Genomic DNA, 25,299 nt, shown 5'->3' with positions numbered 1-25,299 from the left:
ACCACTCCCACCACTAACACTCCCCCCTCCCTTTTCCGTGCATAACGCCATAGGGCAAAGGCTAGAGCTAAAAGGCTCAAGTACAACTTCTACTACCAAGAGAACGTGAAATGCATCTGACCCAGTCAATTTAGGTTTTGGGGTTGTTATGCAGGAGTGAAAAATAATTCCTGAATCTGTAAAAATTGGTATTAACTGTCAAACTCTTGGGGATATGTGTGAGAAAGCAGGTGTATCTGAAGAAAAGCAACACAGCAAGAACTTGCCAAAATTTGAGTTCCAAACCTCAGAAGAGGTAGGCAGATGTGATAACCATTCGGTGCCTTAAAATTAATGTAAAAGAACATTTGATGCAATGTGCACATCTAGAAAGTGACAGCGAGTATGCAGAGTTCAAAATGCAAAATGGACTTAACTATGGGGATATATGGTTGATTGAGAATGAAGACGGTAGAAGGAAATGAATGACTTGATATTTGAAAGATGACACATTTTAATGTGAGCATTTAAATTCATGATTTCATGTTGTATCTCAAAATATTCACAAGCCTGTGGTTTATAATAAATGCCTATTACTTCTCAGTTTTGTGATATTCTTGCCACTGTTGGATTCCTTTGATTCTAGCTATTTTATTTTATATATCCTGTTCACTTAGAAGTGTCAGACATTCCTCAATTTTGATTCATCCTTTATCTGGCTCTTGCTGCTCCCATTAATTCTCACCCTTTTCTGCCATCTCATTGCCTCCTCGTCCTTTTTCTTCTTGGCTTCTTCCAGCTGGGAGATTTTCGACGTAAGCTCTGCCAGCTCAGTGGCCTATCCACATGTGCACACAAATGGGGAAAGTGTTAAGAGTGCTCCTAATCTAAGGTCACTGTGCTCTGTCTGCTGTGACAATAGGTGTGTGTGTGTGCGTGCGTGCACCTGTGTGACTATGTGTACACAATCTCTCCTGTTCTATAGGGTAAACTTGGATTAATTTTGTTTCATTTCAATAACCAAATAAAATTGTCTACTGCTCTTCTCCATTCCACACAATAGCATAGTAGATGTAGATATTTTTAGTTGATACTAGTCACAATAGTGAAGCAGCGCAAGGTGGAAGCTAGTTAGACACGTAAAGGTGTTAGAGAGGCAAGAAAGTGCTCTCAAAAGAGATGAGCTTTCAAGAGAGTACAGAGGGACGCCTTTTCTCTGATGGATATTAGAGGTTTTCCCGCCTTCTGGAGCAACCAACAAAAAACAGTGGATACGTGTGAGGGAATGTCATATATGAACTAGCGCCGTCCCGTTCATGCAGTATTAAAGTAGACATCCATATGCTTTCACAAATGCAAGTTTGTATAAATGGTGAATTGTGGACATGTACCAGCTCTTCCTGACTCTTCATCTCAGACTGAGGATGTTGTAGCAGGGCTTCTTTAGCCTGCATGGCAGCCTTATGGTCATTGTCCAGGATCTGAGCTTCCTCCTGCGCAAGTGTCCTTTCCTTCTCTAACTCAAGCGCCCTGCGAGTCTGCTCCTCGAGCTCTGAAATAGAACACCCAGCACGTATAATACTGAATACAGCATATACACACTGTGTATAATACTACCGTATTTTCCGGACAATAAGGCGCACCTAAAAACCTCAAATTTTCTCAAAAGCCGACAGTGCGCCTTATCGTCCGGTGCGGCTTATATATGGACAAAGTTTTAAAATGGGCCATTTATTGAAGGTGCACCTTATAGTCCGGTGTGCCTTATAGTCCGGAAAATACGGTATATACTGTATTGGGGATGATTCTCAAATCATATATATTTCAATATGGCAAGCCTTTTTTTTTTAAAATGTTCGGAAACAGAAGAAAAAGAAAAAGAAATGATTGTCAGACCATCTTGAGCTCTCTTTGTCTGCTCTTCAATCTGTCGCAATCTCTCCATCAGTTCCATGGTCTCGCGAGCAATCTTCTCTGTTTCCTTCTCAGCATTTTCACGCTTTTTTTTCTCACTCTCAAGCAGAGCCCTGACAGGAGAATTGTGCATAAATACATATCTGAAACAACTCCATCCCTGACAGTTCTTACTTAAGTACAAAGAACACAAGGAAATCTGTGGCAAAGAGAAGTCCTCGTCATTGTTACCTCTCCATCTGCCTCTTGTTCTTCTCCTCTCTCGCCTGGGCCTTCATCTGCTGCACTTCAATGGTGTCCGGTTTGCGTCTGCGCATGTACAAGTCGTGGTTTCCCATACACAGCGCCAATATGCGTTTGTTGATACGAAGGCGGGGTACATAGAAAACAAAGTCCTTTAACACAAAAAGCATTCCTTATTTATGATTGGATTTACGACACACTATGTTAGCATAGTATACTCGGGTAACCACCAATCACGTCTCGTTCGCAAACTGAGCTGTGACTGGTCATTACCTGAGCCATGAGTACGTGGGATGTAATTTTCAGCCAACAGTTATCAAACTCATTATAGACAAAATATTTACTTTTTACTGCTGAAAATGGCAAAACAAACCCCATCAATGAACTGGTTTGTTAAGTTCATAATGTACTGTAATGAATGATCTTTTTATTCCATACCGGTGATTTCTTGTCAATAGGTTTGATGACGAACTTCTTGTCATTGAAGGAAATATTTCTGATCTCACTCCAGGGGAAACCAATCTTTGGGGTCAGCCTACAGAATATGAGAATACTGTTACAAACCGAACCGTAAATTCAGTAAAACAATAAATAAACATTATCATCATCATCATCATCATCATTAGTTGCAGCCCCGCTTCTAAGGATTTTCTTTATTCAACGTTTATTTATCTAGTTAAAGAAATTGAGAACAGAATCTTGTTTACAATGCTGACCAGGCACAGTAAAACAAAGCAAATCAAAAGGAATAGTTTTGGAGGAACTCCATAGGTCCTAACGATCTTCCGTAGGGTGTCATGATGTAGGCTGTCAAAGGCTTTACGAAAGTCGATGAAGTTAACACCTGATGAAGTTGATGTGCAGAGGAGTGTTCCATTCTACACACTGCTCGATAATGTTCCTCAGAGCAAATATTTGGTATATGCAGCCCCTTCCTCTCCTAAACCCTGCTTGTTCCTGCCGTAGCTTCTGGTCAATAGCGGAATCGATTCTGTCGAATAAAATCCTGCAGAAGACCTTAGATGGTACTGATAGCAGCATGATGCCCCTCCAGTTGTCACAATTTTGGAGGTTTCCTTTCTTGGGGAGTTTGACAATCAGGCCTTTGTCCCAGTCTTGAGGTATTACTTCCTTCTCCCAGATGTATTTAAAGAGATCAGTAAGCACATTGACAGAAGTGTTAAGGTCAGCTTTCAGCATTTCTGCATGAACAGAGTCTATGCCGACAGCTTTCCCACTCCTCAAGGCTTTGATGGCAAGTTACTTGGTGCGGTGGTCTCAATGTCAAGGACACTTTCTGCTCGCGAGGGGTTGGCAGGATTATCTGGCTCAGGGCCCTTGAGTACCTTACGGAAATGCTTAACCCATCTCAAGATCTGGTCACTCTCATTGGTGAGGATGTTGCCTTGTTTATCTTTGAGCTGCTTGCCTGTGAGCTGCTCGATGATCTTGTAAATCGTACTCAACTCGTCCCGTGCATAGCATTGAATGATGGTGAGTTTACATGGAGTTGAAGCGGGCTCTGATCCGCCTGTTGCTGAGGGGTTTCCCAGTCCAACAAGGTGTTGACCTTCTCCTTTGAGACTATGAGGGTCACGCCTTGCGTATGTTGATCGGAGTGACCAGAGTGCAGGATAACTGAGCCATCGCTCATCACCTGGCATCCAGAGCCGGTCCATCGGCATTCACTAATTCCCAGGATGTCCAACCTGCATTTTCTCATTTCACTCGTGACCTGAGCTGTTTTGGATATGTCGAACATGGTACGGACATTCCATGCACCCAGGCAGATAGTAGTTTTAGGTCCCAGTAGGCTGCCTGTCATCCTCTTGACTTCCTGTTGAAGGCTTTCATCAGGGGCGGTCATACTGCCAATAGGTTGGCTCGGGCCTACTGCGAGGTCCATGATAGTATAGTTTGTAGAGGTTTCCATAACGGGAGTGAAATTTTACGGGGTGGGGTTGTTGGCCCCATATCCAACACCCAACCTGGAGAACCAGCTGCTGTTTGTTGTCTGGAATCTACCTGGAATGAACCTGCAGAGGGCAGAGCCCCCATCGGTATAGCTATCTGGGTCACAGAGACACACACAAGGTTCCCCACCACGACAAGGTAATAGCAGAAGGGGAACATCGAAGGTGCACTACTGAAACCGCAGCCCAATGAGATTAATGGTTAACAGTGTGCCAACAGGTGGAAAAGGAGCATGCTTGTACTAACCATTACAATACAAACATATATGTACTTGTGTGTTTAAAGAAGAAAGATAGGCTTTGGCAACAATAATTTATGAGAGGAAAGGAGGTATCGGATAGAAGCCACGTGCTGCCGTGAGTTAAGCGAATCCTCTGGAGTTAGACAGAGGGCTGAGTGGGAGTAAGGGGAGTCCGCTCGTAAATTATGAGGGCCCCTGCCAGGGGCGGCTACCACCTCACTATCACATCTGGCAAATATTAAGAGAAATGGCAAAACTAAATCTGTAGGGAAATAGCTCAATAGTCAAACAGATATAGAAATGGATGTGTTAAAGCGATTAAATCAGTTAAAAGTTGAAAACAACAAATAAAGGGAACAGCGGAAGGAGTCACTCATTACTATAAAACTGTTTAGATAAATGTAAGCAAAGTGAGAAGGAAGAAGCATTAGTTGATTGGGATTAAATTAAGGTAAATCAATAGTTTGTGATCAACAAAGCATTACATATAAATAAAAAAGAGAGGATTAGATTTCAATGAGATAGTGGGAGTAATCTGTTGGTCCCTTTTATACTCTTTTAAATGTTTTCTTGGTATAGATAGGTTAGCAACACGAGACATTTTAGAGGTTCAAAAATAATAGATTTTATAGAAAAACACATTTTTGATTTTGACAAATGTAGACTAACAGGAGAACCCTAAAAAACATTAATATTTCTAATTTGGAAATTGATATTAAGTCATATACTAGATCAGGAACATAGATGTACGAGTATCGAGCTGCATATCACTTCGAATAGTTCGAATAGAAACAAAAAGAGAAGTCATCTGCATATTTTGATATACATCCACTACCAAGTATAGTCAATACAGGGTCAGTATCGCCGTTACATTTCTTTTCAATAATTTAAGGTAGTTTTTGTGATGCCAGAAGATAATTGGGACAAAGTTTATTTTGAACCACACCCACTACGGTACCTCGGAGAAAGCACACTTCACAAGCCGACTGGCAACTTCTTCAGTACAGGTGCAAGCAAAATGGAAGCATTGACCAGTCGAGAACAACAAAGTTTGAATGTTCATTCAAATATTGTTGTACTGTACATATTTTTTGAACCAAACAGTTATAGAAAATTATTGGAATTAAATATGCTCTTTAATGCTAATTAGCTAATTTATGGATCACTGATTTATGTGAAATGTGTCATACCAATTTTATTTATAATGCTTGTGTTTTCATTGCCATTGTTATTTAACATTCATTTAGCGCATTTCATCATTGCCTCTAATGACAAATTTTTGTTCAGTAAGGCTTCAGGTCGGATGACAGGACCGTTTTAAAATTCCTGCAGGAAGAGTAAAAATGTCAAAGTTAATTTCTTTTGCTTATGACATTTTGCTTAGATGGTCATCGAATTGGCATGTCCTTCAGATAAAGTGCATTTTATCAGCACAACACAGCCCACATGGTTAAGTCAGTTTGGGTTCACAAACCCCTTAACCCTTGGTTAGCTATACTGACATTTAAATTGGGTCAACCAGTGCAATGATTCTCAACCAGTGTGCTGTGGGACCTTAGTGTGCTGTACGAGATAATCGCTATTCCTGTTTAGGGTTGCAAGGGGTGCTGGAGCCTTCCCCAGCTAACTACATCCTGAACTGGTTGGCAGCTGGTGGAGGGGCACACATAAAACCAACAACCATTCACATACCCGATCCCATGTACATTCGTGCAATTTGCGAATTTTGACTGGCAAAATGTGACGCAAATCTGCTCATTTTGAGTCTTGCTAGGCCAATAAGAAATTTTATTATTTTGGTGAACGATGTGTTCAAGAATTGAAATCAGATTTGCTTATGACTCTTGCATAATTTAGTGACCGATTAGGAAAAAATTGAATTTTGCATTACAAATACTTGATTAGACATTTTAGCATTAAGGAGTGATTTTAAAGCAACAATTGTCCCATCTGGGAGTTGAAGACCTACTTGTCTTTTTTGTCATATATGTTGAGGCCCAGGGCATCCACTCCCAACCACAGCTCAGTTCCTTTCTTGTTCTTGATGCTGAAGTAGTTGACTCCATACATTTCTAGATCCTGGGCTATCTTCAAGTACTCTACCATGGCGTCCTCCCTGTGACAAAGACCCAAGTCATATGTGATAAAGCCCTTGATTGCAGGGAGGGATGAATTGAATCTGGGTTACCGTAGTATTCCCTTGTGCTCTTGATGCCACACTTGAATTCTTTCCTCCCATTGATTTTTATTCAGTTTGTGCTGCTCTAAAACCCTGGGTTTATCATTGAAAATGACACACAGTTAGAATTTCGATGACTGTATAAAGTTAAAGTTTGTATCCGGGGCAGAGATTGACTACCTTTGGGGAAGCAGCTTCTCTCTGGTTAGGTAGCCCGGAACATGATAGTCTTTTCTGTAGTCTCCATGCTTGACTTGAACTGTATATGAGGCTAAAAGGACAGCAGTCTCAGGTGGACAATAAATGTCGTCATTTAGGATGCTCTCTTTCACCTAAAGCAAAAACAACAGTTGCTCATTGTTAGTATTCATATTATACTTTATATTATAGCTTGCACAAAGAAACGCCCATGTCATTTCTAAGGTTTAGTTGATGCACATGGATTTATTTTGGTGCACATGAACTCCCTTGTGACAAACTGAGAGAATAACCTTATGCCTGAGTCGATGGGAAACTCCCACAGGCTTTTGTGGCATCTGTTTTAGTTGAGATTCCTGGTTTGTCTGTGTATTTACAAGGTGCCGCTATAAAACTAAAACTAGTTGAAAGTGTTTTTTTTATATATTTTTTTAATTTATAAAAAAGTTTGGGTTGAACTTTCAGCTTGAATGTGGATGTAAGCTATTTTGTAGTCATTTGGAACACCCCATAACCTTTCACAATAACATAAACAACTATGAAAAGGCAAAGTTAAGAACCTCATTTTATTTAGTTTGGTTTCAGATGACTGCCATTGGCTGTGTATTTGCTAACCTGCAGAAAGAAGAGACGTTGTGTTGCCTCCTGAATGAGTTCTTCTGCAACATCCTCAGGGTAAAACTTTGCCCTGAACTTTATCAACAGAGGGTTGTCCCTCTTCACATCTTGAGCGGTCACCTGGGAACGACACAACCAACAAAGGGATTAACAGAGCAAGCAGCTAATTAACCTCAATGGATCAACAAAATCACATTCCTCTGTGAGCATCTGTCAAAGTTGCAGATAATTGGGCGGATCATGTGAGAGATATGCCAACAAGCTGACATGAAAACTTTCTAGTCACCCTTTTGTTGAGCTTTAGCCAAGTAGAGAAGCCTTTGCTGTCCTGGTATTGGAGACCGAAGAACCAGGTTTCCCTCAGCCCGATTGTTTTCACTATCTAAACAGAACAATGGCATAACAATGATGTTCAAAATTGACATATTAGCCGGTGTTATACAGTGTACCTGATCAAAAAGTTGTTTGCCAGTGGTGCTGGGCAGGATGGCAAATTCCAGCTCAGCGTCCATGCTCGTCACCCGAACATTTATCTGCCAGAAAAGACAAGACACAGGAGGAAAATATTGCTGTTGTGCAATCATCTGTGCTGTGTCACTGCAAAAGCTTTGAGGAACATGACGGCCAACATCTGATTGGAACTGAACACTACTTATTTTGTATCATTTTTGTAAGCTCTTTGAAACTAAGGTCTTTTTTTTTTGTATTTGGACAGAAAAAGGACCAAAAAGAGTGTTCCTTACATTCTTCTGTTCAACCAGGAGCATCCACTCACAAGAGGTTGGTGGAGGCTACAATCAAAAATGAAGCCCACAGTAGATTTTTAGATGGGGTTCATTCTATGATAAATATTCTATAATGATTAGATCAAAACTAGAAGTGGAAAAAAATATCAGCACAGTATTACGATTATTGCCATAGCTTATGATACAATATCATTGTTCAAGACATTTTGATGCAGTCTGATGAAAGTCAATAGAATTGTGCACTTTCATGACAATTTCAACAGTTAAATATGAAGTAATTCTCCTACAATGTAAGAGTGAAATATCTACACTATCTCACCAATTTAAAACTATTTGATTTCATTTTGTTCCGTCGTTTCCTCATCTTGCAGTTAGGAGATAAATATCATGTTGCCGAATCGATTATTTTTTTTTACCAGGATATAAAATAATCAAACCAGTCATCAGACTATCGTTATCATTGTTCAAAATAAAACTTTCTCCTAACAACAAGAACATCCATTAAAATCTATCGCTACCGTGCATATTCATAATGTATTCTGTCCTGCTCCATTTTAGATTACAATGCACTATTTTAAACCCAACAAGCAAAAGGTGCTTATTGTAATCCACTGCTTTTACAACATAAACTTCCTCAAACAGATTCACAATCATGCCACAAACAATGAAAAGTTGCTACTCACAGTTGACATTTCTCTTTATTCTTTTCTGTGGTTTGTAGCAAAAGAATATTTCTTCGGGACGCTTGTCTCTTTTTCTCTGTGCAGTCATATGAAAGCGCTTGCAATACCAACAAGGATTAGACGGAGTGAGAAAAGACCATTGTATTGTTCCCAAGTACCTACCTCTCATTTAATCCAAAGGCAGCCTGGGGCCCAAGCAAAGGCAGACTTCATCTGGGCACCTGTCTCTTCGTCACAATTTGTTCATGTATCTTTGTCTGCTACAATTGTTTTGATTTGAATTGTGATGTTTTTAATAGGCAGAATGACAGCTCGATCTCAGTGGATGGATGCTTTATTTATTCTGTGATGTAAATTAAATTGTCTCAACAGCAATATTCACACATCTAATCTGGTGTAATAACATAGAATCACATTTACACATAGTAGGTGGGTTAGATCCAGCCTCTCCATTGCCTGCAAGACATGTGAAGGTATTTCATCAATGAGGCCAGATGAGGGATATTTCATGATTACTGTATTTAAGAAGGTTTTCTATAGCACAGGCACTTCTTCCTGCATCAGAGTCTGATTAAAGATCTGATGCTGGACGCTAGCCTTCAAGAAACTAAGGCTATGCCAGCAGGTCCTACAGCCTTATTTGGAGAGGTGACACTAGGAGGGATGGTTGTTACAAGACCGACACTACCACATCTGAGGTATCCACCTCTATCGGTAAATGACGATCAAGATCTGATGCTCGTAAGACAAAATTTGGTGAACCCTTGCAACGGCCTGCAGGAGTCAGAAAATGGTAAGCTCGGTCCAGCTGCATGCTTCCCTGTGCTACGGTCTATTCAGAAAGAAGCATGGAAGTCACATAGGTAAAAAGAGAATCTTCAAGGATATGGTGCAAGACAGCTGGTTGGGTTAGTTGGGTTAAAGCGGCTGTCCGTCACCTGCTGCATCTGGGTTGCCAATGCCATTTTCGCCTGTGCTTGAGTATTCCTGATTGTTTTGCTTTGACTATCAGTTGATTTGAAGGACATTTTGAATAAAATACACTGTGAGGAAAACCACAGTATCTGTGTAAACAAGTAACCATGCAGAAGAAGTAATCATTGCCTTATAAATCACCAAGATACAAATCTACTAGATTTTATAGCAGATGTAAAACTTTCAATCATTCCTCTGCAAAATGGCAACATTGTAGTTATCTTATGACTGAATTCTCTGTGGCGCAATTTTCTGTTTCCTTCTCAATAGTGTTTCTGAGTTTTACGATCATCAGTGTAGCCCTCTGGCTGTATGTGTGTGAGTGTGTCCTTTCTTGGTTGTCCCTACTTTTACTGTGGAAAGCACATTCTGATACGATGTTTGATGGAAAAGTGCTATAAAAGTTGCTATGACTATTTAATTGCAAATGGTTTGTGGCATTAATTTTAAATGCAATTTAAGGCTATTTTTTAACAAAAAAAATGTATTTTGAGACCGTAAGTATATTCATCTATTATTTTACAATATGTATTTTTTATGCTCATTTGTCCTGCATGTAAACTACATTAGGTGGTGTTTTTGAATATAGTTTTTGAAATAGTATTTGCAGTAAACTTAATGGACATTGTTTCTATCAAACAACACTGCCTCACCTGACACCTTTTTACCTGTGGTGTTATGTGATCCGTAAAATTCACTAATATTAAATATGTTAACCTGATGATGGAGAATAGCAACAGGCATTCAATTGCCACTTACAAGCTTTGTCAACCCAATTATAGAAGGATTCCGAAATTTGATGTTGGCCAGAGAGAAAGAGATAGGAAGCAATAGGCAGCGGGTTCGTTGGTGAAAGAGATAACAATACTTAAAGGGCCCTTGAAAACCTAGCAACGTTGGGGTACTTACACATTGGGGTACTTGCATGTTTGAGATATTTGCACGTAGGACAATAATTGTTTTGCCAAGGTTCAGACCCTCTAAAACGGCATCACTTTTCTTTGCAAACGATGCATTGCCACGGCAACCGCGTGCTGCAAAATAAGCTTTTAATAATTTCTCAGACTAAACATATTTAGATTAAAAAAAAACAACAACTCAAAGTTTGAAAATGAGGGGGCTCTTAAGGATCAAACTTGGCACCCTTGTTTTAAGGTATCAGTACTTGTGGAGGCTGGCGTTACCACCCACGATACTTAATTGAAATGTTATAAATCACGCTATATGTATCGGTGTTTTGGTATCGGAGCGAAATCAGAGTGGATACTCGTAACTAGTAACGATCGAGAAAAAGTAGTATTAATAGAAAAGATGATTGGAAATAATATTTGACAAAACATTGGTTAAAAACTGGATTACTACATTTGAGTCAGCATATTTATTTATTTTGTAAAGGAGTAAAATGAGGTACTGTACAACCACTAGTTTTTAGTCTGTTCTTCGAATGTCACCTTATAACGTTGAAATACAAACTACTTCTGGCATACGAACAACCGTGGTGCAGAATTTGCCGAGGCATCACCTTGAGCAAGCGCGCTCATGTGCGCGGTCACGTCGGCCATTGTTTTTTTTTTCTTCCTTTCCCCCCCCTTATAAATCAACAAGAGAGACCACCCGGCAACGCGGCGGCACCTGCTGAGCGACGAGCTAAGGGATTTTTCTCATCATGACGGACGAACAAGAAATCATGTGCAAGTTAGAAAACATCCTGGAAGTACGGTAAGGCTGGAAAACACGTAAACAACAAAAAAGCCTGACGTTTGCGAAAGGTCAGCGAATGCAACACCAGACAGAGCCCCCTTTGGCTGCTTTGTTACCCTGTTAGCTAGCAAAGGCTAGCATTGGTTAGCAGCGACTGTGCTGCCCGCTATTCCCCCAAATGGGCAAAGCGAGCCTTTGTTTATTTTCAACGCGTTTTGGCGTAATTGCATAGATACACATAGGCTGTAGCTGATACAAACAGTATAATCACACGTCTGCCAGCATTCCAGATGTGGCTTGTGAAGCAATGCTGTGGTCGCGCTAGCTATGCAGCCAGCTGCAGTTTGGAACTCACTGTCCATTCTTTCCTCATTTAAAAAAAAAATAATAATAATAATAATTACAATAATATATTTGATATCATTTGCAGGCATAACCTATACTAGGCGTCTGCAACAACATGATGCTCTGTCATTTGTCTGCCGTGACTTTCTTTGGAAAATAATGAGTATGTCTCAATATAAATGACTGTACTTTGGTTTTTTTTCGAAATGTAAATGCTAAGATTGTGGTGGTAAAACGTTTTAGATTGTTTTTGTCACAAGCACCAATAAGTAAAACATGATGGATTTGTTTGAGCTACTGTACATTTGACCCAGGTCGCTAAATGATAAACCAAAGAAAAGTTTCTGGAAAAAACAGAATGCTTTGTGTTCATCCTAAATAAACATTTTAAAAACAAACATTGCTGACATAGCTTCGCAGGTGATGTCTTGCAATTCTGTCTCCATGAAGTTGAATATTTATAGCACTCATGTGTTGACACAGACACAATATGCTGAGCAAAAAAATCACATTAACCAGGTGAAATAAGTATTTGAATTGGCTGTTATTTTGCAAATATACATTTTACATTAAGTGAAATAGTCCTCAAGTCAATTAAACAGCTGATTACACAATCCACAAGTGATAAATGACAGCATTTTTAGTTTGCATTTTTGGGTGGCTCCAAATGACTTTTTTACATTTATAAACATACTTATATGCAGTATTGTCCTTAATTTGGACATCAAAGATGTTTTGGAGCTCCCTGTTAGGTGTGGAGCCGGATTTGGATTCAGAAGCAGACATGACACCAAAGTTGAAAAGTAAAAGTCCATCAAGTCTCAACAGAAAGCAGGGCTGGCCACTCAAGAAAACTACACGTTCTACCTGGGAGAAAGCTCAGCACACTAACAACTTCTCACAGTAACCCAAGCTTATATACTATAAGACATCAGGCCTATATGACAGAATAAAGGTTGACAGAGGAGAAAGCATACAGTATAGCACACACAATGAATTTATAATAAAAGGACAAATTATAAAGGATCAGCAACTTTATAACAACTGATACATTGCAAAACATAGAGTCACCAACCAGTCACAACACTACCAGTGTTTTTTTTAAATGGTTCCTTGAGTATTGAAGCTTGCCGACCCTGGGTTTACACAGTAAAGACACTTTACTGTAGTAATCCCTTTTTTTTCCTGCAGCCCGTTTTATAATAATTGTCATATCATGCGACACATGACAAAGCTAAAATTACAAAACTCTTAATAATTTCCTTTTACCTGTCTTACTACTGCATAATAACAGTAAATACTCTGGCATACCAACCGCAACTTCTGTTTTTTTTGTTTTTGTTTTTTTTAAACAATCTGTCGGCAACTTCTGGGCCCTAATCCATTTGTTGCAAATTACCGTGGTGTTGTTTACAGGTTAACATTTATTGATTTTTGTTTTTTTCTGTTGTGAACAAGATGAGCTAAGTGTCTTCTTTTTGTGACAACAGGAACAAAACAGTCCAAATGCAGAAGATCAAGTCTCGCCTAAAGATTGAGTTTGAGGCTCTGGAGTCTGAGGAGAAGCATCTAAAAGAGTACAAGCAAGAAATGGATCTCCTCTTGCAGGAGAAGATGGCACATGTGGAGGAGCTCCGACTTATCCATGCAGATATCAATGTGGTGAGTGTATGTCACACTGAGCTGTATGATTATTATCATCATTTTTATAGCATTGTCTACAGGATTCTTCAATTAACTTTGATATGGCTATACAAGGAAACTAATTACTTTGTAAAAAGAAAAAATAGATGCAATGATGTATTGTGGCATAGTGACACGATGACTTCCAAATTAACAGCTTTTGATTGATAAAGTTCAGGCTTTTAGGTGTATTTTTGTTTTTTCAAAGATGGAAAGCACAATCAAGCAGTCTGAAAATGACCTGAACAAGCTGCTAGAAACAACTCGTCGCCTGCATGATGAGTACAAACCTCTGAAGGAACATGTTGATGCACTAAGGATGACTTTGGGACTGCACAGACTCCCTCACCTCAATGAAGAAGAGGAGAAGCTCTCCCTGGAGTCAGTATAACATACACGCATGCACGCACAGACAATTCAAAGTACAGTGGATACCTGTCATTTGCAGGGGTCGATCCCCGGCTAATAAAAATCCATGTCCACAGTCAACAAAAAACATAAAAAGTTTCCACCAAGAAAGGAAGAAAATACACCCCTTCTCTTAAAAAAACAACAACAACAAAACTTAAAACTCCCTTAGAGCAGTTCTTCTGCCCAGTGGTTTTGTATGACTTTGATGCTAAATTTACTGACTTCAGATTTATTCTCTCCAAAGATGCACCAAAATTGGTGACTTTCAAGAGTGTACTGCTGTATATCAAGTGTGAGGTTTTTCATGCAGTCACTTTTTTGGCTGTGCGCTCTAAAATGAAACACATCTCCAGGTTTCAGTAGCACTGCAGCAACCATAATGATGGCTTCGCGATACCGACAGGTAACAGGTCTTCCTGGGCCTTGACTTGCAAACGAGAAATAGTTTTCCGTGGTTTGTCTTCTTATCCTCGCATCCATGGAGATTTTTTTTCATTGTAAATGGTTTCTGAAACCTCAGGCCAAAGTGGGGATTTGCAGACATCTCCAGATCTGTGTTTGGATGTGTTAGCCTGCCTGCTAACTTGGTTTCGCCCAGGAAAATCATTGTATTCACTTTCTATCAGTGTGGTAGTTTGCAATCAAGGATCATTTTTTGCTCTGGAGTTGTGTTGATCAAATCAGTGTTGTCGGGAGGAGTTCGTATGGATGCTGGACGAAGCCGTTCATCTGGATCTCTTGTTTATCTAAAGATTTTGGTTGCCAATTGGCTTAATTGGGAACATCTCAACCAAACGCTTCCTGCAAATTCTAATTGAGAGGCCGATGGCCGAATCATCGATTGGTTGTTGACCGGCAGTTTCTAACTTGTAGGTTGATGGCTATCACTCTTGTGGCACATCTTACTGTTAGAAAAGTAATTACGCAATTGTTTTTTTATCTTTCATAGGCGGCAGAGCAACTTTCAAGTAAATAAAGTATACGCCTGTTCGGTATTTTGATTTTCAAATGCACTCTTAGAAACTGACACATCTGCATGACTGAATTCTCTCTCAAAGAAAATCAGTTTGAAATATAAATTGAGAAAAAATCCATATTGATCATTCACTGACTGATCATAAAATATTGAGATGCGTTGTGTTAATGCACTCTTAATACGTGGTACGTTGATGGGATATGGTTACCGGAAAGCCAACCCATTAGATTTCGTCTTCAGTGAATTGTACTCCATCACTAAAGCAATTCTGAGAGAACCCAGATACTATAATGAAATGGGATATATCACCTTTTTGGGGAAGAAATGCACCAGTCAGGCATAAAAACCAACCTCAGCCCTCCCTGCCCATGTACAAAGACACTCACATTAATTCAACTATTTTTGCTATGACGGTACTTTGTCCCAGAGTTGTACATTAGAAAGAACATAAAAAAAAAAAAAGACTGTTTTTCTTTGTGTTGTTGTGCGATAGGATGGGGTTCGTGAGATCCTGAAAGACTCACAGCCAGCCCTCTGTCTGTCTTGTTTTTGCCTTTAACAGTTACTTTGAGAAGCAAAAAGCTGAGTGGCAAAAGGAGCCGCATGAGCCGGCTATTCCGGAATCCCTCGCTGCCGCTGCGGCAGCGGCACAGCAGCTTCAGGTGTCCCGCAAACAAGATGCCCGCCAGACGGCCACTTTCAGACAGCAACCTCCACCCATGAAGGTACTCACAACTATGGGCAATTTGGAGTGCTCAATTGGTTGACCAAGCATGTTTTTGGGATGTGGGAAGAAACCGGGTGGAGAAAACCCACACAGGCACGGGGAGAACATGCAAACTCCACACAGGGAGGGCCGTAGGTGGAATTCAACCCTCTGCATTGAGTTAGATGTGCTCACCAGTCGACCACCATGTAGCCAAGTTTCAAATATTGGATGAACAACAAAATTAATATCATCATATGGGCCAAATGAAAAAAAAAACCAAATTATTAAGAAAATAAATCATTTATGCTAGCCCAGCAGGTGACTTAGGGTGTAATCAGACCTGAGTGTTCGGTCCATTTTAAAAGGACCAGGGTTTGATTCTAACGCTGGTCTGGACCTTAATTAGTATCTGTGTAACAACAGCTAGTCCTACCAGGCCTAATCTGAAAAATGTCATTTAATTTTTTGGTGTACCTTTCATTGTTGGGACTGCGGTGATTGCCGAAAACTTGCTAGAAACTGACTACTCCCTCGCCGAAGAAGTATGTAATCGTCTCTAAATGCCACTAGAAGTGTGCAAAAACAATAATTCCAGCTTTGGCTCGAATGATCTTCATTGTTCAGAAGAAATAATTTCAAGGAGGAGAATCGGTGGGCGTTCAGTCTCTAAACACAGTTGTCCACCATTGTTTTTGTTATCACATATGTACTTGTGCATGCCTGCACTGAACATTAAACACGGCTGTTAAGCTTTTCTATGGAAACTGTTGGTAGTGGTGTTATTTTGCACTTTGAGAATTGTCTCTTTTCAGATGAAACAGTGTCTCCTTTATCCTCACTCTAGGCTTGCCTCTCGTGCCACCAGCAGATTCACCGCAATGCTCCCATCTGTCCCTTGTGCAAGGCCAAGAGCCGCTCACGCAACCCTAAGAAGCCCAAGAGGAAGCCGGACGAGTAGATCCTTTTACTCTATTTATTGCAAACTGGCCCAGTATGCTGATCAATGATCATATGCAAAATAAGGGACAGAGGTGCATATTAGGAAGACTCCCAAACAATTTGGCAAAACATATTATTGGTACTATACCTTGTTAATATCAGTCTACCACTGAGCCAGGATTGGGTTGTATCTTCATTGCGTGCTTCTATTTGTGCTTTTCGTGTGTTAATATATAACTGTATGACTTCCACTCTCGGTTTATTCATTCGACTTCCTGCATTAATATAACAAACGGTATCTGTCATGTTTATTGCCTTAGATAATGTACTGTAATTTCTGTTTGTTTGTTTTTAAATCATTCTATGCATGCTTCTGTGGTTGTCACTTGTGATTTGTGTTAATACAATAGGCTTAATAAAATAATGTTTTATGTTTACAGTGTGAAAATGACCATCTACCCATGTGGGGAAAAACGGACAAATGCGATTTTCTTTATATTGTGTTGTAAGTTTTAATACAGTGAAATGAAAATAAATGTCTCTTTTGTATAAAATTGTGTTATTGTATAATATGAGTTATTTATATTCGTGAAACCTTGCCATCCTCAAAATATCAGAATCCAACCAAAACTTTTTGGAATCAGGTACATAATGTATTCTTTCTGTTATCTGTGTGGCTGTGTCACCTGTCCAAAGTTCTTTTTCTCGTAGCATTGCTTCAAGACACGCACGCACACACACACACACACGCACACACACACACACACACACACACACACACACACACACACACACACACACACTGCGTGCAGTGCAAATCAAAGGCAGAGTGACTTCACAGGCCCACGTACGCTCATTTCACCAGCAGTGAGCAGGCGACAAAAGTGCAATGTTAAACAGGATGGTCAAATGGGGATGGCAAAAGAACAAGGGTCTGTAACAGCTAAAGTGGCACACTTGTAGAATGTGAACATCCACCAAAGCCAAGCTATTGATCTTATAATTTTCTTATCTTTCTAAACTGAACACAATTTACATGACACATCTTTGAGGTAAGACTCGATATGCATATATATATGCTCTCGGCCTCCGAGAAGATTCCACTTGCTTATGTAGTGTTCAAAGGCATCTATCCATTTTCTATATTGTTCTCATTGGGATCACGATGGAACATAACCCAGATGAATTTTGACAAGTATGTCCTGAACTGGTCGCCAGCCGAACGCAACTCACATTCACACAACTACAAACACTTTAGAGTCTTCAATTACCCTAACACGCATGTGCAGGAGGTGCTGTGGGATACTTAGAGAAAGTCCAAACAAGCACAGGGTCAGCATTGAACACGGCAATGTTGGAGCTGAGATTTAAGCCACAAACTTAAAGGGGAAGTGAACCCTAATACTTTTTCTAATATGTTCTGTGCAGTCCAACTCATCGAAACACAGTGTTCCGATTGTTTTGTTTGTAGAATATGAATTAAACCAGCAAAATCTTCTATCAACAGACATCAGGCATTGGGTTGATTTGACGGATAGGAGAGCCACTGAAGTGGCTCGAAATTTGGAAAGTTGAGGCAAATTTAGCAAAGTTAATCTTTGATACACTCCTTCAAAATTGTGTGTTGGTGGGTGGACTCAAACACAAAAAGCAGTGGAAATGTTCTATTTTTAAAAAAAAAAAATTGTTCTGTGTACTTTTTGAATGCGATGTACAATGGTGTCAACCACAACTTTTATTTTTGTACAGGTTGACACATTTACGTTGTAAAACATCCAGTATTTGTAGTATCCAATATATGGCTGCATATTAAAAATGAAGACATTTGACTCCACCTTAACATTGCCCCTCACATTGTACAAATTGTGTGCCTGTCATGTCTGATCCTGCCTGTCTGAAAAAGGACAGAGAGGTCCTGCTAAACGAGTTCCTGTAGTGTTTTTGTCACGGTAACCCCTCATTTCATCTGTTGCCACGGCAACTCCACGTTCTTTCGTAGTTGCTAAGGCAACCACAGGTTGCTGTGACCCGCATATTTCCACAAAATAGTTCCTCCCAAATCCAGAGAGGAGCATTGGAGGGTAGCGAGGCGTTTTCCACAAACTCTCCTTACATGTGCACTTCTAAAAAAAAGAATTGTTCAAAAGGTTCAACGGCATCAGATTACTAAACGCATTGGTGTCTCCAGGAGACAGCCATATCAAAGATGTTTGGACCTAGGCCATATAGCTCATGGGTGTATTTAGTCTGCCTTGCAGTGTCTGGTACTGCAATTGTGTCTTCGCTCTGATAACGGTTTTCAAGGCTAAAGAAACCTGTTACTCCTCACGCTGACCACAGTGGGAAACAGAAAGCATACCTTCACAGCATTAACATGGACCAGAGTAAACAGAACTACAGAAAAAGGCCAAACGAGAATCATTTGCTTTCTCTTGGGTTGAATGCACTACTTGAAACCACTCTTCACATTCTCTGAGAATTCTGACCCCAAATGAACCAAAGCGGGACAGGCTTCAACTTCAGGACCTTGAGAAGGATGTTGCCAAATCTTACCTTCCTCAAAGGCCTCACACTACTGCTGGTGGGCTTCATTTAAGACACAAAATAATCCTACTAGTGACGTGGCAAACCGAGCGTTTGGTACATGGGGTTTAAGTCACTGACGAAGCTAAAGAGCCTCCCCTCCCTGAAATATGCTTGCACCCTGTCAGCCCAGATAATTGACTGTTGGGTATATTCTGTTGTTCATTTTCTGGGATTTTTTTTCCACATTTCCATCTGTCCCCGTTGGGAACATATAACGAATCTTCATTAGCATTTTTTAAAGATTTTTTTTTTTTACATTTGTAAAGATTTTTGTTACAAATGTAACTACCTGCGATATCTTTGCCCACAAGTTTCAACAAGTTTTTCTAAAACCAACTTATTGCCCACCACTAATCGAGGCTCAAATCTGATGTGACCCCTCTCCAAAAAAAAAAAAAATAATAAAAAGAAGAGAAGAGAAATGCTAAAAAATGAAGAGAATCTTCCTAACAAAGTACAACATTTTCATTTATTAGAAGTTAGGTTGTAAATGTGTCACAGTGCTTCTGATAGTGTTTAGGCCAGTGGAGAAGGCCTTCCTGGCGCTGATGGCCGTACTGTGACAGTTATTTCTGTCGACCACACAAACCCCTATTCTGCGCTATCCAAATGTGCTTTGAGAATCAAACTCAAATTGGTTATTTCTTATTCAGATTACAATGGAGCTCCATTCTTACAACACAGACGTAACCTGATTTTCTTCTCCGGAACAGCAATCATTAACTCTAACGCTCCATCCCTATCCTATGATAGCCAGGAATAATTACAGTAAATACTTACATGAAAAATATGTCAAAAAATAGACAATATACCACATTGAAAAGCAAATACTACAACAATTACTAAGCTTTATGCTTGGCCACAGGAAGAAGCAAGGAAGGACTCCAGCTCTAGTCCTGGTGGGCCGCTTGTCCTGCCAGTTTTCAAATTATTTTCTCATTAGCAAACTCTGAATAAGCTTGATAACCATGCTGATTATTTGCAAACAAATGTAGTACCTTTACTAAGAAGCTAAAACAAATGGATAGCATCACAATTCGTTCTGTAAATGAATTTTGAACTAATGAGCATGACCAAATTGAAATGTAATAGCCCCACAGCAGAAAGCAGCATTTTGTGTTTCCAACAGGAACACACCCTGAAATGTATCACTTTTGCCACCTAGTGGAGAAAAAACGAGAATACAAATCCAATAGTTTCCTTTCCTTTGTCATTGCATCTCAGTGAACCTGAATTATACATGAATTTTTGCTACTTGCACAAGAATTGGGAAAGTTAGTCTACAATCAACCTAGCAGGCATGTTTTTGGAGTGTTGGTGGCAGCAAGAGTAGAGTGTCAGCAAAAAATCCACGTAAGCATGGCGAGAACATACAAACTCCGCAAGCTCTGTATATTGAGTTGGACGTTTTCACCAAGGGGTGTCTCACTATTGTTGCCAGGGGCTTGGACATCAATAACTGTGCATTACGTTATTTTTAAGGGGGCGCAGGAAATTCACACAGTTATGCAAGCTTTGATCAACACTGGAGCAAAGGGTCATTTCTTCAGTGTTTTCCCCCTGAACGGGATACAAAATTTACAAAAATGTGTAACGTGTTCTCAAATAATTGTCTCTCCTGTGCATTCAGTGAATGCCAGCAATTTGAACTATCTGTCCATAAATTCTATTAAGACATGCTTGGGTTTGGCAAAAGAACAGCTGACTGATGGCTTCTCTCCGGAAAATGTCAGGCAGCTGACACGTAATAAAATGCCCCCCATCACACACACACACCCGACACACACCAATCACAGAGTGTCACTGGTCTATCACCTTTCTAATTTTAAACCTGAGCTTCAACCCTCCCAGAATGGAAGTTCAGCCAGGCCCATCTGCGGCCTAAATTTAGCTTCCACCAACCAAGACGTTTTAGCCCTTTAAACACACACATACATACAAATGCATGCACGCAACACACTATCCAACCCCTTCCACAACTCACACACCAAAACACACAAAGGATTTTAACCTTTTTTCCTTCCCTGAATGTTACTTGAAGGTAATGCTGTTGCTTCTACTTGGAAATAACTTCAGTAGAATAAGGTGAGTGTATTTTTTCTTTTTAAATAATGTAGCATTTTCACAACAATGCGCTACTTTTAGTTGTATGATGTTAAATTGGGATTTTAAATAGTGTCCACAGTATATCATACATAACACAACATATTCATTTATTGAGGTATGCTGGTTCTGTGTGTAAACAACACTCACATATTGTCAGCCATTGCAGATGGAAGAGCTTTGACTTGTAGCAGCCTGGAGGTAAATATGGCTGTGGGTCGAGCTGTGGACATGAGTTTGATGGACATCTCCAAGATCTTCTCGCTTCTGCAGCCCAAGGACGAGGACGAAGGCAACGAATTGAGCCAAGCCTTGAACAGCGCCGTGAGCAATGACAACGCCATTCTTCTCTCGGAGCTTCTTTCTCAAGAGCGCTACAGGAGGTCTATTAACACTCGAAGCGGCTGGGGGGTCCCTGTCACCCCCTTACGGACTGCTGCTGCTCTGGGACACCTTAAGTGCCTGGAGCTCTTACTGGAGCATGGAGCGGAGGTAAGATATGATGCAATTCTTTGTGAAGTGCAGCTGTTTGGGATTAGAGGGAGATAGTGGGACTCCTTGGCTGGTAAACAATTATAATCAAATGAGAAATCAGAATGTGCATTTTACACCTGCTTAACATTTTTCCTGAGCCAGTTTAGCTGAATTACTTAAGTCACTTTACTTCGGTCCGATTCTTTCATTTTCAACTTCAGCTCGATATAGCTATACAGTCGCAACAATGTTTACCTCACGGTGGGCCATTTTGGCTCTGTTTTGGCCAACTGAAACCCATTAAGAGAAGGTTTCTAAATTCCTCATTACTTTTTTTTAATTGAAGTGTTTCAAAATTTAAATCTGATTCAAAAAATAAAATGTTTTCTTCCAGACTACAACTTTTATCAATTTGGGGACAAAAGAGGACATGTCAGTATTCTTAGGTTTTAAAAGTTTACTGCATGCAATCCAACGCAAAAAAAGAATTGAAGCAGATTGCGTTTTAACAAGTGTAGATACCTTCTGCTGTCCATGAAATAGATATTAATTGAATTAGTGAAAGCTTCTTCTGCTTGCTGAATAAAAACTGTACTCTTAGCTATATGAAGAAAAAAAGGCCAGATTTTCCAGCTGACGCTTGGGGAAGAGAGGTACTATTTACTGATTATCTTAATTTTTTATCAAATCGGCCTCACAAGAGCTTCACACATCTTTTTCAATTCGAGATTTAAAATAGATGATTAAAAAGATTCAAATAAGAATTACAGGACACGAGTTAAGAGGTCTGTGTCAAGCTATATATGCTGGTGTGCTCACGTCCAGATAGACAGCCTGGATGTGAAGGCCCAGACGCCACTGTTCACGGCTGTTAGCGGCAAGCATCTGGACTGCGTGATGGCTCTGCTGAAGGCCGGAGCCGACCCAAACGGCAGCCAGCACAACAACTGCTCACCGGTTCTGACCGCCGCTCGGGAAGGTGATGTGGACATTCTCCGAGAGCTGCTGCGCTATGGAGCTGAGGTGGACGTTCGACCCAAAATACCGGAGTGGGCTTCAAATGCCACAGCGTGTCGAGGGCCTCTTTATATCTCAGCTGTGTATGGACATCTGGACTGCTTTAAACTCCTCCTCCAGCATGGAACTAACCCTAACTTCAACTGCACAGATGAGAAGATACTGGCCCGAATAAAACAGCCAAAGACTGTGCTGGAGGTGTGTTTGCGTTACGGTTGTGGCGTGGAGTACATCCAGCTTCTTATAGACTTTGGAGCAGATGTGTATCTGCCTACACTCATCATTGACAAGACAACAAAGCAGAATGAAGCCTTGGCTTTGCTGCTCAAGGAAAGGGGTAAGGGCCAAATAATTGACCATTTATTTTGTCACATCATTTCAACGCTAACGTTTTTGTTTCTTTCTGCATCAGTTTGCCCCAAACCTCTGATGTCACAGACTCGGCTGGCAATCCGCAGATACCTTCATTTTACTACCAAAGAGCCTGCGATAGACAGGTTGGATATTCCTCCCATCTTGAGGAACTACCTAAAGCACAACACCTCTGAACTCGTGGGATGTTCCAGTTAGCTTCAGGACAAAAGAAGCTTTTTCATGTCATTTTTAAGTCAAGCCGCATACTGTCGTGTCAGTATATTAAATTAATCTCCAAAGCATGCATTCTTTCAAATCAATTAACACAGTTTCCTTTACATCCTGTGGCAGTTTATTACGGAGGACCAAAAGTGCCAAAATATTAAAGACAATGAAAATAAAAACAAATAAAAAAAATAGAATATAAATACAAACTTAGAGGAGTTTCTGGCCCGAAGTTGGATACACATGGATTTGAAGTTTTACTTTGAAGTTGACACGTGCTGGAGGAATCTTAAACCAAAAAGTCAAATTCAAATACCATATTAGTTATACGTCTTTGGCGAATCATCTCAGAGAAAAACTTGCATACCCTCCATGAGTCCTAGAAAATGAATGCTGCTTGAGTACAGTGCGCATGAGTGTCTTACTGAACCTGTAAGCAAGACATTTTGAGAAGTAATTATATGAGAATAATGTAAGTCGCCTGTAAAGCTGAGTCATTTTGGACCGTTTTGTTCAACAGCCGTATTTTACAGGGGAATAATTGTATTCAATGATCAAAGAAACTTATTAGAACAGTCGGAATTGAAATATACTTAAGTACTTTACATCAATTCCAAGATTTTACTAATCTGTCCCAAGCATCGACGATAAAATGCTGAATTAGACAATTACGCATTTAATGAGTTACAATTTGGGCTCGACAGCACTAGTAAAGAGCTGAGTCTTTCATGTTGTCATACTTAGACTGTATGTTGTTGAAATTGTTTGGTCTTGTTTAAGAATGCTTACGCCCTGCCCTCATGTCTCCTCATCGCTGATTGTGTCAGCCTGTGTCCCATTTTCCGTCTTTACAGCTGTCTCATCCTGAACCAACCGTTGTCTTAAACCTGATTTTCATGTTATAAAGAGGCCATGCTTTTTTTGCATTTGGTGCTTCCTGTGTTTGACTGCAGTTTTTGGTGAGAACTTTCCTTGCTGCTTTTATTTCTAGTTGTAATCATCTTTGCTTAGATTTTGAGTTATCTTTCTAGTTATTTCGAAACCTTTTTAAAACTTGATTTTCACACATGCGCCTAAGAGATCTGCAATTAAGTGGCACACGTAAGAACATGAAGAACATTCTCCTTTAAGATGGTTGGAAGACCATAATTAGTGAGTTCACAAGACTGTTCTTTGCATTCTTCATTTTGAGAAACGGACAGTTTTTGGTGGACCTGGTGCCAAAAGTACCGCCCACCCCTGTGTTTTAGGAATGTGTGAGGAGAAAACGCACACTAGCACATGACACTTCTACAATAGGAAAATTGGAGGAGACAGTCAAACGCCAAACCTCAGCATTGTGAGGCAGACACATTCTCAAAACCTTTTATACCAAGTACCACCCCCCTTAATAAATTTCAGCTCTCCAAGCATCACTATATTGACTAATATTAAAATACAGTAGGAAAGTAGGCCTGAGTGTTCATCAAAAGCTGTCACGGATCGGATGGAGCAGGGCGACCAAATGCAGCTTTGACCAGGGTTTATTCAGCAAAACAAACTAATAGACTCAGCAAACTGACATGACTTAACGAAATAACAAAAGGACTAACCGACAGGGACGCGAAGACATCAAGACAACAACAACACACACAACGATCCGACTGGATGTGAGGGGCAGACAGAACTTATATACACGACAGGTAACAAGAGGCATGTGAGAATAATCAAACCAATCATGGGCACACAGGAGGGGAGGGGCGAGCACACAGACAGAAACCATGACAACAAACACATAGTGGAACGGCTGGGGACGAGACGTGACAAAAGCAAGATTGTCTTTAATCCTGAGTACAAATAATAACATTGTAGCCCACTGTGGCATCATGCAGTTAATTAGGAAAACTAATCATAACTTAAAATGCTAAAAAGAAAAAAAAGAATGCACCAAAGTAAATTCTTCCAAGCAAATACACCTAAATACACCAACTCGAGAAATATGGGTGAATAAATATTTCTCTAGTTGTATCAAAATACATAACATTTT

The 25,299-nt window shown here is 40.1% G+C and overlaps 3 protein-coding genes across 7 annotated transcripts in view; 2 read left to right on the top strand and 1 right to left on the bottom strand.

Moving 5' to 3' along the window:
* The window catches only part of LOC148404177 (moesin a-like), a 25,204-nt gene extending 3,393 nt beyond the window's left edge, over positions 1–21,811 (bottom strand). Inside the window, exons 1-13 of one of the 3 annotated variants that reach the window (XM_088371501.1) lie at positions 8,776–8,864; positions 8,090–8,137; positions 7,796–7,879; positions 7,633–7,728; positions 7,344–7,466; positions 6,711–6,862; positions 6,540–6,623; positions 6,321–6,467; positions 2,575–2,671; positions 2,125–2,288; positions 1,876–2,006; positions 1,371–1,531; positions 725–817 (exon numbers count right to left, since the gene is read on the bottom strand). In XM_088371501.1, the coding sequence (XP_088227627.1) occupies positions 725–817; positions 1,371–1,531; positions 1,876–2,006; positions 2,125–2,288; positions 2,575–2,671; positions 6,321–6,467; positions 6,540–6,623; positions 6,711–6,862; positions 7,344–7,466; positions 7,633–7,728; positions 7,796–7,879; positions 8,090–8,137; positions 8,776–8,784 (1,389 nt within the window). In that variant the 5' untranslated portion in view covers positions 8,785–8,864. Of the gene's footprint in view, positions 1–724; positions 818–1,370; positions 1,532–1,875; positions 2,007–2,124; positions 2,289–2,574; positions 2,672–6,320; positions 6,468–6,539; positions 6,624–6,710; positions 6,863–7,343; positions 7,467–7,632; positions 7,729–7,795; positions 7,880–8,089; positions 8,138–8,775; positions 8,865–21,353 lie in introns of those variants that run through there. The other 2 variants (XM_088371516.1, XM_088371511.1) reach the window with 2 other exon arrangements.
* Positions 11,297–17,068, top strand: zc4h2 (zinc finger, C4H2 domain containing). The gene is made up of 5 exons (XM_088391062.1): positions 11,297–11,469; positions 13,287–13,458; positions 13,688–13,860; positions 15,429–15,591; positions 16,420–17,068. Exons 1-5 carry the CDS (start codon positions 11,417–11,419, stop codon positions 16,531–16,533), a joined length of 675 nt encoding a protein of 224 aa, XP_088247188.1. The 5' UTR covers positions 11,297–11,416; the 3' UTR covers positions 16,534–17,068.
* On the top strand, positions 20,977–25,299 carry asb12b (ankyrin repeat and SOCS box containing 12b). Of its 3 annotated transcripts, none has more exons than XM_088371536.1 (4): positions 20,977–21,185; positions 21,373–21,695; positions 22,503–23,031; positions 23,107–25,299. In XM_088371536.1, exons 2-4 carry the CDS (start codon positions 21,411–21,413, stop codon positions 23,262–23,264), a joined length of 972 nt encoding a protein of 323 aa, XP_088227662.1. In that variant the 5' UTR covers positions 20,977–21,185; positions 21,373–21,410; the 3' UTR covers positions 23,265–25,299. The 3 variants fall into 3 exon arrangements, with proteins under 3 accessions (XP_088227662.1, XP_088227670.1, XP_088227652.1); XM_088371544.1 differs by having other exon boundaries at positions 21,364–21,695; XM_088371526.1 differs by lacking the exon at positions 20,977–21,185 and having other exon boundaries at positions 21,282–21,695.

The sequence above is a fragment of the Syngnathus floridae genome, chromosome 1 (assembly GCF_059516105.1).
Source record: "Syngnathus floridae isolate MCC-2025c chromosome 1, RoL_Sflo_1.0, whole genome shotgun sequence".
In the NCBI taxonomy this organism is placed as follows: domain Eukaryota; kingdom Metazoa; phylum Chordata; class Actinopteri; order Syngnathiformes; family Syngnathidae; genus Syngnathus; species Syngnathus floridae.
This window is presented reverse-complemented; position numbering and strand designations above follow the sequence as displayed.

Coding starts and splice junctions, on each gene's coding strand:
- zc4h2 (XM_088391062.1), top strand. CDS start 11,417: ATGACGGACGAACAAGAAATCATGTGCAAGTTAGAAAACATCCTGGAA. Junction 11,470..13,286: donor GAAAACATCCTGGAAGTACG/GTAAGGCTGGAA, acceptor TTGTGACAACAG/GAACAAAACAGTCCAAATGC. Junction 13,459..13,687: donor TCCATGCAGATATCAATGTG/GTGAGTGTATGT, acceptor GTTTTTTCAAAG/ATGGAAAGCACAATCAAGCA.
- asb12b (XM_088371526.1), top strand. CDS start 21,324: ATGCTGGTTCTGTGTGTAAACAACACTCACATATTGTCAGCCATTGCA. Junction 21,696..22,502: donor TACTGGAGCATGGAGCGGAG/GTAAGATATGAT, acceptor GCTCACGTCCAG/ATAGACAGCCTGGATGTGAA. Junction 23,032..23,106: donor TTTGCTGCTCAAGGAAAGGG/GTAAGGGCCAAA, acceptor TTTCTGCATCAG/TTTGCCCCAAACCTCTGATG.